This window comes from Capra hircus, unplaced genomic scaffold (assembly GCF_001704415.2).
Source record: "Capra hircus breed San Clemente unplaced genomic scaffold, ASM170441v1, whole genome shotgun sequence".
Classification (NCBI taxonomy): Eukaryota; Metazoa; Chordata; class Mammalia; order Artiodactyla; family Bovidae; genus Capra; species Capra hircus.
Window position 1 is genome coordinate 93,433 of NW_017190160.1, and position 13,119 is coordinate 106,551.

Consider the following 13,119-nt stretch of genomic DNA (forward strand, 5'->3'; position numbering starts at 1 on the left):
AACATGTGGATATATTTTGTTCTGTTTTTTTGTAATATGTATTTTAAAAACATGATTGTTATCACCCTGTACATATAATTTTGTATCTGAATTGATTGGTTTATCTTAATTTTTCTGTGTCACCAAGTTCTCCAAAAACATTGATAGTTACATGATATTCTCTTGCCAGGATGTACCATCCTTACCTAACCACTTGTTTATTGTTGCTTCCTTTTTATTTATTTATTTGGGGAATAGTTCTAGAAAATCATGCAGTAAATACCTATTTGCATTAGTCTTTGTCCTTCATCTCTTGATTGTTTCTTCAGGATAGATTCCTCGAAGAGCAATTGCTAAATCAAAGTATATGAAAAATGTAAGACTCTTGATGCGTGCTGCCAAAATGGCTTTTTAGGAATATACCAATATCCATCTATCCAACTGAATACTAAACAGCTATAAAAGAGATTAAGGAAGCTGTCTATATACTGATTTGGGAAGACTTCTAGAATTTATCATGTAAAGGTGTCTAACTGTATGTATAGTGTGCTGCCTTATGTGTAAAGCAGGAGAGGGGGTAAGAACTATATTTGTATGTGCTTGTATTTGCCTGAAGACACAAACTGGAGGGATTCAGAAGAAAGTAATAAAAGTGGTTACCTGTTGGGGTGGGCTAGAGGGGCTGATGGCAAGAGCAAAGTCTTTTCAATATATATCTTTTTATATTGTTTGATTTTTGAGCTATGTGAATGGATTACCTACTCAAAATATTGGATTTATTAAAAAAAAACAATTTTAAGAAATGCAAAAAAGGAAATACCAATATATTCTTTTATACTTCTGATATTCTTATAGATTCCTTCCCCTGCATACAGTAATATGAGGAGACTCTTCAGCCACTGAAGGCTTAATTTGCTCAATTTCCCCTTTTCCTGTTGACAGCCTTCCCCTCAAATATTCTTGCACTTCATGTTTTGGGCCTTCTCTTGCTCTCTGGACTCACCTGCACTTGGGCTTTAGCCTTTGATTCTGTTTTGCCACATCCCTCAGGTGTGGCTGCCTTGGTTTTCATTTCTGACTGTGCATCCCACCAGACCCTTCTCTGAAGTGAACTTCGATTGACTCTGTCTCAGGAACACCTTTAAGGGAGGGAGGAGGGTAGGTCCTAAGCACTCGTGTCCTGGGCTAGGATGGCCTCAAGGACCAAAGAATGGCCCCAGACAGTGTGACCAGAGGGAGCTGGAAGAGAGGAGGACATAGAACTGAGGAGCCCGCATTCATGGAAGAAAACTTTTGTGAAGTGCAAATGACTTCCATGAGAAGCACTTGCTCCTTCACCTTTCCAGAGCCCCTGGGCAGGGAGGAGGGAGCTGTCAGGGTTATCCAGTTGGGTCACATGGGTTCTCAGCCCCCATTGCTGCCCAGCCACCAAAATAAATTCCAGATGATTAAAAGAGTTAAACCATGGGAAGCAAGGAAGAAATGCTGAGGAATTTTTATCAGTACTCTTTGGATACAGATTTCAAGTCAAAACTGGTGGAAGAAATCACAGAGGAAAAGCTTGAGAGGTCTGTCTGCATAAAGATGTAAATAAAATCGTTAATGAATTTAAAAAGAGATAACCAACAGGTCCCTTCCTGGGTTGCTGTTGGGCTAGCTGTGGGCCTATAGCTGCTCAGCACTGAGTTCTGTGCTCACAAGTGAAGAGGCTGGGTTCTTCCTGAGGTTCTTGACTTTCTGAGGAGTATGGTTAAAGCCCACAACTAAGTTCCTCACACCTCTTGACACTGTCCTTTATGTTTTGCAAATATTTCCTCCCAGTCAGTGGTTTGCCTTAACAATGTTTTTTTAATAAGTCTAATTTATCAGTTTTTCTCTTATGATTCATACTTTTTATGTCCTAAGAAATCTTTGCCTAACCTAAGATCACAAAGATTTTCTCCTCTGTTTCCTTCTAAAAGGTTTATAGTTTTAGTTATGGCATTTAGTTCTATAATCCATGTTGAGTCTGTGTATATCTGATACAAAATATAGAATGAAGGTCTTTTCTTGCATGTGGATATCTGATTAGTCTGAGTACCATTTGTTAGACTACCCTTTCTCCATTGAATTGCCTTGGTAACTGTTGAAAATCAGTTGTTTCTTATGTGTGGATCTATTTCTCATGCCTTTTGTTTGACAGGCTCTGCCAGACCACGAGGATGAAATCCCGGAGACAGTGAGGACTGTTCAGCTCATTAAAGATCTGGCTAGGGAGATCCGCCTGGTGGAAGTAAGAAGCATGGGAACAGGGGAGGCATTTGAAAAGGGCTTAAGACTCAAGTGGCAGGTCAGGCTTTTGCAACTGGCGTGGGAGCTCGGGAAGGATTGAGAAGAGCCCACCAAGGACCCTATTCATTCATTCAAATAATTATTATGTGCCTCAAGTATGCCACATGTTGGGCTAGGTGCTTAGGACACATAAGTAATTACAGTGCCTGCCCACAAAGAACTCACAATCTAGCAGAGTACCCTGGGCAAAGTTAACCTGTCTGAGCCTCAGTTTCCTCATCTCTAAAGTGGCTATAGCTAATAACTACTGAGGGATTGTTAAGAGGATTGAATAAGGTAGTATAGATTGAGCACAAAGTATAAGACTGGGCAGATAGTGGGTGTTCAATAAATTCTAATGGTGGGTCATGTGATTGTGGGTGGTGGAGGTCATAGTAGTAGTTGTTGTTATTAATATTTTTACTCAGTCTCTGCATTCTACAAAATGGCAGTTCTCCCGGGTTGAAGATGATTACAAAGCCATGTTTCAACAGGTGGCATATACCACGAGGCAGTGAGGTGTAGTGGTAAGAGACTCAGAGAAACTTGGGTTCTGGTTTCTGCTCTGTCACTTGCTAGAAGTTCAGGGCCTCAGTATCCTTATCTGTACAGTGGGGACAATACCACCTTTTCAGAGTAATGTTATGATTAAGAGCTAATGTATGTAGAGCCCCTTGCACAGTGCCTGGCAGAGTAAGTACTCAATAAATGTGAGCCATTGTTGTTATTAGACTTTGCAGTGAAGAGAGAACTCAGTGTGGGCTGGTGAAGTAGCAGAGGCACCAGAGGAGAACTGGACTTGAAGTTTCAACTTTCTTTTAGCTCAGAAGCTGTAAGGTTCCATTTAGCACCCAGAAGATAGGCACGAAACATGCTAAAGGGTGGTCAGAGTGCACTACTGGGAAGTTGGACTTCTAGCCTCACCATCATGTTCCACTGCCTGCACCATTACACCATGGCTTATGTTGCCCACCTCCTACCTAATTTTCTTCCACTTCCATCTGTCAGAATCCATCAGGGTTTAGTTAAAATGCCTATCTTTTCTCTGGCTATGTAAGTTTTGTATACACGGAACTTTGGGCTGGTTGGAAGAGGACTTAGAGGTGGATGATATCTTTTTCACTGGCTTTCAAATGTTTTGAAGAAGTGAAATCCTTTTTTTCAAATGAAATCTTACATGGAAGCTCAATATATGCAACCAACTGAAGCATAGCTATTATGAATAAGTAGCAGTTTTGAAGGTGGGAGGCTTAGAGCTCCACTTGCTTCCCTTATTTGCCTTCCACCTACCTCCAATCCCCAGGGAGGCTCTTCCCAAGAAGTTCAAAGAAGCCACAGAGCATCTTTGAAAACCATATTTCCAGTCTGCTCTGTTAAATTTACAGCTGAGAAAACAGATCCCCAGAGTGATCAGAGCACTTACCCTTGGTCACAGAGCTAATGAGTAGCAGATTTAGAACTAGAAGCTCTCTTCTCTTAAATCCTGTAGTCCTTAGAGTTGGAACCATTAGAGTTGGGACCACACATTTTAGTATTCAATTATTTTCTGTCTCATGTCAGCTGCTCTTGGAGTCTTTTCTCTCCAATTTTGATAGTAGTGCTGGGCTTTTTCTCTGCTCGTCTTCTTACTCGTCAATGGCTGGGTAAAGAAATGCCACCCGATAAATTCTTGATGACTTATTGTGCAAAAACTAGGGTGTGCATAAGTGCCTATGTGGAGCATCTTAAGCCCCTTCATGGCAGTACCACCAGTGCCATGAACAGACCTCTGCTCTTAGTGTAGAGAGAACCCTTGAGTAAGCTCTAACCCCTCATGTCCTAACACTCTTGTAGGATATCTTCCAACAGAACGTTGGGAAGACGAGCAATATCTTTGGGCTGCAGAGGATCTTCCCAGCCGGCTCCATTCCCTTAACCAGGCCAGCCCATTCCACTTCAGTATCCATGTCCAGGCTGTCACTGCCCTCCAAAAGTGGTTCAAAGAAGAAAGGCCTGAAGCCCAAGGAATTCTTCAAGAAGGCAGAGCGAAAGGGCAAGGAGAGCTCAGCCTTGGGGCCTGCTGGCCAATTGAGCTATAATCTCATGGATACATACAGTCATCAGGCACTGAAGACAGGCTCTTCCCAGAAAGCAAAGGTGGGTGCTGGCCAATGGGTTCAGCCCAACCCTTTTGGGTCCCTTGGAAGAGCAGAGTATCAAAAGGAAAAGCTCTCCTGTCTTCCCACCTCCCTTAGGGCCCCTGGTGTTTGGCTACCAGTCCCACTCATTTAACAGGCATTTATTGAGACCTTGTCTATGCTGGGCACTGTGATAGCTGCTGCAGACAATAACCCTCAAGAGGCCAACAGGCTAGTGAGAAAGATAGGCATAAAAAGAAATGAGTGCAATGAGATGTGGATGCCACAATTAAGGGTGAGTGTGGGACCCTGAGACACAGGGGAGGGGATGATTGTATCTGGGTAGGGATGATGGTCAGGAGCTCTTCTCAGAAAACATGACACTTGAGCTGATCTTGAAATACTAGTATAAAAATGATATTTGAGTACATGGTATATGAGTGGCAGGTTGGAGTCTTGAACAGATTTTTTAGAAAAGTCCTCCTCCAGGGCCCCACCTTGCTTAAAGATTGTGGTACCCTCCATGGGCATGTGAAAATGCTCCATCCTCCTTTTAAGGAACATGTTTTGCAAGATTGATAGGTTTCCCCTGAGCCAGCCATACATTCTCAACCTTCTGCTCTTATGATCATTTGGGTTGGGGATGGGGGGACAGCATAGTTGAAGACCTTGGTTCAGGTGGTTTTGATAGTGAACTCTACCAGTAAAACCAGAGGGAACTGGTTATTCTGATTCACATGGGAGTTCCAGACAGGTGACAACTGAGCCTCCTCCTCCTGCAGTTCAACATCACTGGCACCTGCTTGAATGACTCAGATGATGACTCGCCAGACTTGGACCTTGATGGGAATGAGGGCCCGCTGGCCCTATTGATGTCTAATGGCAGGTGAGGTGGGAAGAAGAAGCAGAGATGCTGGGATTTTTGGTAGCAATATGCAAGGCATGGAATTGGGACCTGGGGCTGGGACATGGGTGAGGGAGGGACTGTACTTGGGGAAATACCCAGATATTATCAGAAAGCATTGCTTAGTACAGAGAACCATGGTAGTGCTGGGAGTGGGTAAGGGGAGAGGTCTGGAACTAATTGGCAGTTCTGAGAAAAATTTTGTATAAGTTCTAGTAATTTCAGCAAGTCAGTGGATCAGAACTGTTGGCAAGAATAGGAAGTAGTATAGTATACTGGATAAGAGCATTAGTTTTTTATATACCTTTTGTGATTCAGTTTTTAGGAACTTATTTTGTAGAAATATTTGCCAGGTGTATAAAGAGAAATATTCAGTGTTCACTATATCATTGTAATAGTAAATAGTTGGAAGCGTTCATTAATAAGGGTTGGATAAATTATGGTACATCTATGGAATAGAATACTGTCTAACTTAAAAAGAATGAGTTTAGTAGCTATTGATGTGAAAAGATTTCCAAGATACATTTTAAGTGAAAAAATCAGGTTGCAAGATAATATATGGGAATAGTTCATTTTAATTTTTTAAAAAGGCATGTATGCATATGTGTATGTGTAAAAAAGTAATGTACAGTCTTTTACATTTATTTATTTGGCTGTATTGGATCTTAGTTGCAGCATGTGGGATCTCCGTTGCATCATGTAGCATCTTTGGTTGGGGAACAGCGACTCAGTAGTTATGATGTGCAGGCTCTGTGGTTGTGTCCTATGGGCTCCAGAGCATGCGGGTATCAGTAGTTGCAGCATGTATGCTGTCAAGTTGAGACACACAGGCTCCAGGGCGCATGGGCTCAGTAGTTGTGTGGCATGTGGCATGTGGCATGTGGCTTTGTGGCATGTAGAATCTTAGTTCCTGACCAGGGATTGAATTCCCTACATTGCAAGGTAGATTCTTAACCACTGGGCAACCAGGGAAGTCCCTTGACTTTATTTTTAATTTAACTTGTTAAAAGAGGTTTAAAATGTATGCAGTTTAAAATTGAATAAGTGTGAAAGAATACATATGAAAAAATTTTGCTCCCACCCTTCTCTGTTCTCCAGTTTTCCTCTGCACACATGGAAGACCAATGTCAGTGCTTTCCCTCCAGAGATGTTTATACACATTCACGCAAATAAATATATCAATATTTGTTATATATTTTATGCTTGTCACACCAAACTTGTAACAGTAGTTATCTCTGGAAAGCAGGATAGGGGAGGCAAGAGAGGAAATTTTCACTTCAAAAGCATTTGAATTTTGTACAGTGAATATATATTAGTTTTCTTAAAATAATTTTTAGCAGACTGTTTTCTAAAAGAATAAAAGCACATTTTAACAAAAAACTTGAGTTTGGGAATCAGACAATCCCGAATTTGAATCCCAGCTCTGACACATATTCCCTATGGCAAGCTAATTAACATATCTGCATCTCTCTGTCTTCATTTTATCTGTTCTATAGATAAAAATTATCTTAGGGTTGTTGGAGGACTAAATGAAGTAATGTATATAAAGTGCTTATTGCAGGTCCTGGCACATAGTAAATGTTTAATAAGTGGTTGCTTTTATAAATATAATAATGAAGTTGAAAATGAAAGATGACAGTGGTGTTGATGATGATGATAGTTGTGGGTATGGCCAGAAGCTAACTAGGTTGTCAGAAATCTTCAAACATGTAGGGAGGCAGAGGAAGATGGTAAAAGTTATTTTCTGGATACTCAGAACACCAGACAGGAGCAGTCAAGAGCTAAGTATAGAGTATGAACAGTGTAGGAACACGAGGGACAAGGATACCTTAATAGCCTTTTTGTAGGAAAAGATTGTTTTCAGATCTCAAGGGTGAGTATAGTAAGTCTACCTGACTGGGAAATACAGGAAAAGGGAGTGTGAAGGCAGGGCAGATTCTGAAAGCAGCAGAGCTGTCTTTGTGATTTGAGAACATAGTTTCTCAAGAATAAGATAGACTGAGCATTGCCTTTGTCTAGAACCTACGGTTGGTCTGCTGGGGAAGAGAAAGTTGAGAGTCCTGAGGTTCCAGCCTGTAATGGTTTTTAAGGACATGAGATGTTTTCCCTTTCCTCATCAGTATTCCTTGTGCTGCTTCTAGTACTTCCTTCCACCTGCTAGAGGCTGCTGCTAAGTGAACCTAGGGAGTCCAGGTACAGTAATATTTACAGATGATATGATACTTATTATGTCTGATCTTTTCTCCAGAGTAGTGCCATGTTTTGTGGGAGCTGAGGTGCAAATGAAACAAGATTGGCTGTATGTTGATAATTGCTGAAACTTAGCTGGGTCCTCGGAGAAGGCAATGGCACCCCACTCCAGTACTCTTGCCTGGAAAATCCCATGGACAGAGGAGCCTGGTGGGCTGCCGTCTATGGGGTCACATAGAGTTGGACACGACTGAAGTGACTTAGCAGTAGCAGCTGGGTCCTAGATACATGGGAGTTTTTAATATTTTTTTATGTTTGACATTTTTCATAGTTAGAAGTTAATAAAAGATCAAGGTTGAATAGCTACCATCTATTGAGCAGCTGCTCTGTGTCAGACTCTATGTTAGCAATTTACATACATTATTTAGCCCTTACAACAACCCTTAGGGGTAAGTGTTGTTATCCCTATTTTACTAATGTGGGAAAGTGAGACCCAGAGAACTATTAAGATTAGCTACCATTGGGTCTCTTGTTATATGTCAGTCTCTACATTAGCTCATTAATCCTCCCAGCAACCCTTTGAGGTAGAAAACAGCTAATTCACTAAAAGCCAGTTCACCAAATGACTATTCGTTGAATGTATACTCACCAAAAACTTGTTTCTCTTGACTTATAAGGCTTATTTGAGCAGTTTGTACTGGTTAACATTGTTTACCATATGTGGTAGAATTATTAAGATTTAAGCTACTTTTGAGTTCTTTCTACTTTATATATTTTAACACGTTTTTTGAGATATAGTTTACATATCATATAATTTACCTTTTTTAAGTGTATAATTAAATGACTCTTAGTAAATTTAAAGAATATGCAACTGTCACCACAATCCAATTTTGGAACATTTCTATCACATCAGATAGATCACTCATATCCACTTACATTCAGTCCTGGTTTTCTTCCCCAGACCCAGGCAACCAGTAATCTTTCTATCACTATGAATTTGCCTTTTTAGATATTTCATATAAATGGAAGTCATTTATTTCCTATGTAAATATAGTCTCTTGTGTCTCTCTTCTTTCACTTAACATGTTTCTGAAGTTCATCCACAATGTAGACTGTATCATTAATTGATTCCTTTTTATTGCTGAATAGTATTTCATTGTGTGGATCTACCACATTTACTTTGTCCATTCTCTAGTTGATGGTCATTTGGATTGGTTATGCTTTTTGACTGTTATGAATAATGGTGCTTATGAGCATTTGTATGCTAGTTTTTGTGTGGACATGTTTTTGTTTCTCACTTAGGAATAAAATTTAGCTTTTTAAGTAACTGCCAAAATTTATCCCAAAGCATCTACCATTTTACACCCCCACTAGCAATTATGAGTTTTTCCATATATTAGCTAATGCTTATTATTGCCCATCTTTTTTATTATAGCCATTCTGATGGATGTAAAGTGGTATCTTATTGTGGTTTTAATTTGCATTTCCCTAATGATGTTGAGCATCTTTTGGTGTGATTATTGGACATTTATGTATCAACTTTAGAGAAATGTCTGTTCAGATCTTTTGCTTACTTTCTAATTCATTTTGTCTTTGTTGTGTTCTAAGAGTTATTTAAATATTCTGGATTCACATCCTTTTCTAGATAAATGATTTACAAATATTTTCTCCCAGTCTGTGGCTGGTCTTTTCTTTTTCTTAATGGTATCTTTTGAAGCACAAATGTTTTGAATTTTACCTAATCCCAGGCCACAAGATATTTTCCTGCATTTTCTTCTAGAAGTTTTATAGTTTTAGTTTTTACATTTAGATATATGATCCATTTTTAGTTAATTTTTGTGTATGATATAAGGTAAGAGTTCACATTCATTTTTTTGCATGTGATATCCACTTATTTCAGCATCATTTGTTAAAAAGACTATTCTTTCTCCACTGAATTGCCTAAGCACCTTTGTCAGAAATCAGTTGACTATAAATTTAAGGATTTAGGTCTAGATTCACAGTTTTGTTCCATTCATTTTTATCCTTATGCCAATATCATATTACCTTGATTACTGTAGCTTTATAGTAAATTTTGAAATTGAGTAGTATAAGTCCTCCAACTTTGTTCTTTTTTGAAATTGTTTTGGCTATAGCCTTTGTATGCCCATATACATTTTAGTATCAGTTTATTAATCTCCACAAAACTAGATGGATTAGATAGGATTGCATTGAATCTATAGAACAATTTGGAGAGAATTGCCTTTGTGTGAGACTGTTTTTATGTTCTCCTTCACTTTCTCTCCAGTACCAAGAGGGTGAAGAACTTATCCAAGTCTCGGCGAGCCAAGATCGTGAAGAAGGCAGACAAGGCTAGGGTGGTGTCAGAACAGGTGATGGAGGATGAATTGGACTTGGATTCAGATGATGAACTGCAGATTGATGAGAGACTGGGAAAGGAGAAGGCGACCCTGATAATAAGACCAAGTGTGTACTTGTTCTATTTCTTTCTTGCCCTGCGCATTTCAGTTTGGTTTTGGTCCCTTCAGTAGACTCAAGACCTTAGGCCTAAGCTTGTTGACTTTATGATTTACCAGCTCTGTAGGCTTTCTTTGCTCTAGAGATTAATTTATGAACTAATTCCTTACCTCCTTAAATTACTTATCTGTGGTCATTACTTTCAGGAAAATTATAGTTTTATTCTCTTTCCTCTGGGTATTTGGCTCAGATACTAACCTTAGCTTCATGGTAAGTACATTCTATTGCTTTCTAGAATTTCCCCGAAAGTTGCCTCGTGCGAAGCCTTGCTCTGACCCCAATCGAGTTCGTGAACCAGGAGAAGTTGAGTTTGACATTGAGGTAGGAGCCTTCCCTGTTTCTTATCTTCTGCTTGTTCTGGTTACAGAACCAGAATATGATTTGTCATTTTAGTTGAGGTTGGGGGAGACATCCTATGCATTCAGTTCCTAAAATATTTATAAAGTGAAAGATTGTATGCTAAGTGCTCCTGAATATATAAATGGAAGATTATACTTTAGTTGAAATATTTTAAAAATCTTTAATATAGAATAGACTAAAAGGCAGTGTGATGTAGCAGAAACAGTATCTGATTTGGAATATCTGATTGTGACTTTACATACATTAACTTCACTGAGCCTTAGTTTCCTTATCTGTAAAATGGTAGTTAGTACTTGCCTCACAAAGATGCTTCAGAGACTAAGATGAAAAAACAAAGATTCTGCTTAGTACTTGGTAGATACTTGGTGCTCAGAAGATATTAGTGTCAACCGTATATTAGGGCCTGGGCAGCTGAGGTGATATCCCTTTTCTTCAACAGGAGGACTATACAACAGATGAGGACCTTGTAGAAGGGGTCGAAGGCAAGCTTGGAAATGGGAGTGGAGCCGGTGGAATTCTTGATCTGCTCAAGGCCAGCAGGCAGGTGGGGGGACCTGACTATGCTGCCCTCACGTGAGTACTGGCTTTGTTCTCCCCTTTCTAGGTGATCAGACAACACACACCCCCACCTGCCACCTTTGGCTAGGTCTGCCAATCAGTAGATATTAATTGAGTCATTTAAAGGGACAAAGAATTATATAGGGCATTTGGGCTGAAAGAGTAAAGTAGACATGAAATCTGTCCTGAGATATTTAAGATATGACTTAGAAAGGAGGTACAGATTTCAAGGGCAGTGAGTTTGGGGTTCTTTGGAAATCAGAAGAGGCATGGAAGGAGAGCTGGGCGTTTTCTGGATCTTGGTTTTTTTTTCCTTAAAAAAAAAAAAGAATGTGGCATGTGTGAATAGGAAGGGAGGTGCACCCTTGTTATTGCCACCTTGCCTGCTGTCTATGGAGAGATTTCAGTCAAGAAGGACTGGCCTTTTTATGGAAATAGTCTTTGATACTATTTTGATCTTTAATTTGGTTTCTTGTTTTTCACTTGGGATAATTCTCTCCTGCTTGTTCCTTTCTTGACCCAGGCAGCTCTTGTCCCTCCTCCCTGACTATTCTGATGACTAGTTTCCTCAGACAACTAGAGAAACTCCTTCAGCATTTCTTCTCTGTCCCTTACAGCGAGGCTCCTGCCTCTCCCAGCACTCAGGAGGCTATCCAAGGCATGCTGTGCATGGCCAACTTGCAGTCCTCATCATCCTCACCAGCTACCTCCAGCCTGCAGGCCTGGTGGACTGGGGGGCAGGACCGAAGCAGCACGAGCTCCAACAGTGGGCTAGGCACAGTGTCTAGCAGTCCTGCTTCCCAGCGCACCCCAGGGAAGCGCCCCATCAAGCGGCCAGCCTACTGGAAAACCGAAAGCGAGGAGGAAGAGGAGAATGCCAGTCTTGATGAACAGGACAGCTTGGGAGCATGCTTCAAGGATGCAGAGTATAGTAAGGGCAGCTGAGCACTGGAGTCAAGGCCAGGAGGGCTCCCCCCTAGCCCCAGTCTCAATCCCAAATCCAGTCCAGGACAGTCTGTAGTGAGCAAAGGCCTGGCCATAAGCCTGATACTGTTTCTCTGTGCTGTATTTTCTTAGTCTGTAAAATGGGTGTGTCTCACAAGTTGATGTACAGGCTACCTGGCACTGTGTCTTGCTTATGGGAGGCCCTCAAAAAATGATAGCTATTATAGGGACTTCCCTGGTGGTTCAGTGGTTAAGGCTCCATGCTCCCAATGAAGGGGGCCCGAGCTCAATCCCTGGTCAGGGAGTTAGATCTCACCTGCCACAACGAAGATCCAGTACAGCCAAATTTAAATAAATAATTTTTTAAATGGTAGCTATTATCCATTTTTAGCATTGTCCAGTTGTCACTGCAGGTGACTCTTTTTCCCTCTTGCCTATTATACTTCCATTTGTTGTTGTTTAGTTGCTCAGTCGTGTCCGACTCTTTGCGACCCCATGGACTGTAGCCTGCCAGGCTTTTCTGTCTGTGGGATTTCCCAGGCAAGAATACTGGAGTGGGTTGCCATTTCCTCCTCCAGCAGACTTTCCTAATCCAGGGATCGAATCCATGTCTCCTGCATTGGCAGGTGGATTCTTTATCATTGAGCCACAAGGGAAGCCCCTTTACTTCCATTACCTGTATCATTTGTGTTATGTGTTGTTCAGTTCATCTCTTGCAAAGGTATATGATGACTTTTTAGTGGGCTTTTCACATTTAATAGATGACTCCTTTTTTAAACTAAAATGTATTGAGTATGCAGTGTATAAAATAGCACTTTTTTTAATAGTGCAACTGAGTTGTAGGTTTTCGTTTTAACATTATTTTAAAAAGTAATCCTTGTTGACCAAAAGTAGGACAGAGAAAGCAAAAATTCCCTTTGACTAACGTTCTCCCCTCTCTGAGGAAGTTATCCAGAGGTAACCTTTATTATCAGTTTGAAGTATACCTTTTAATTTTTTGTGTTTATACCCATTTGTAGACATAAATAGAGGTATAGTTTTGTTTTGTGTGTAGGTGGTTCTACAACTTGCTTGGATTTCTTTCAACATCAGTATGTAGAGGTCTACTTCATCAATGCATTGAGACCTACCTGCTGCATAGTAGTCTGAAGCATAGGTGTACCATCATTTGTTTAACTGTCCCCTACTGGTTAACATTTAGGTTGTTTCTAATTTTTAGTGTTACGAAAATTCTTGTAA

The 13,119-nt window shown here is 40.4% G+C and overlaps 1 protein-coding gene across 1 annotated transcript in view; it reads left to right on the forward strand.

The window, feature by feature from the left end:
* Window positions 1–11,866, forward strand: part of LOC102186671 (histone lysine demethylase PHF8) — a gene marked incomplete at its 3' end in the record, with an annotated part of 69,860 nt that extends 57,994 nt beyond the window's left edge. The window contains 7 exon segments of the mRNA XM_018045147.1: window positions 2,162–2,251; window positions 4,123–4,425; window positions 5,189–5,292; window positions 9,788–9,966; window positions 10,253–10,338; window positions 10,817–10,950; window positions 11,553–11,866. Coding sequence (XP_017900636.1) covers window positions 2,162–2,251; window positions 4,123–4,425; window positions 5,189–5,292; window positions 9,788–9,966; window positions 10,253–10,338; window positions 10,817–10,950; window positions 11,553–11,866 — 1,210 coding nt within the window.
* Between the last annotated feature and the right edge of the window lie 1,253 nt (window positions 11,867–13,119).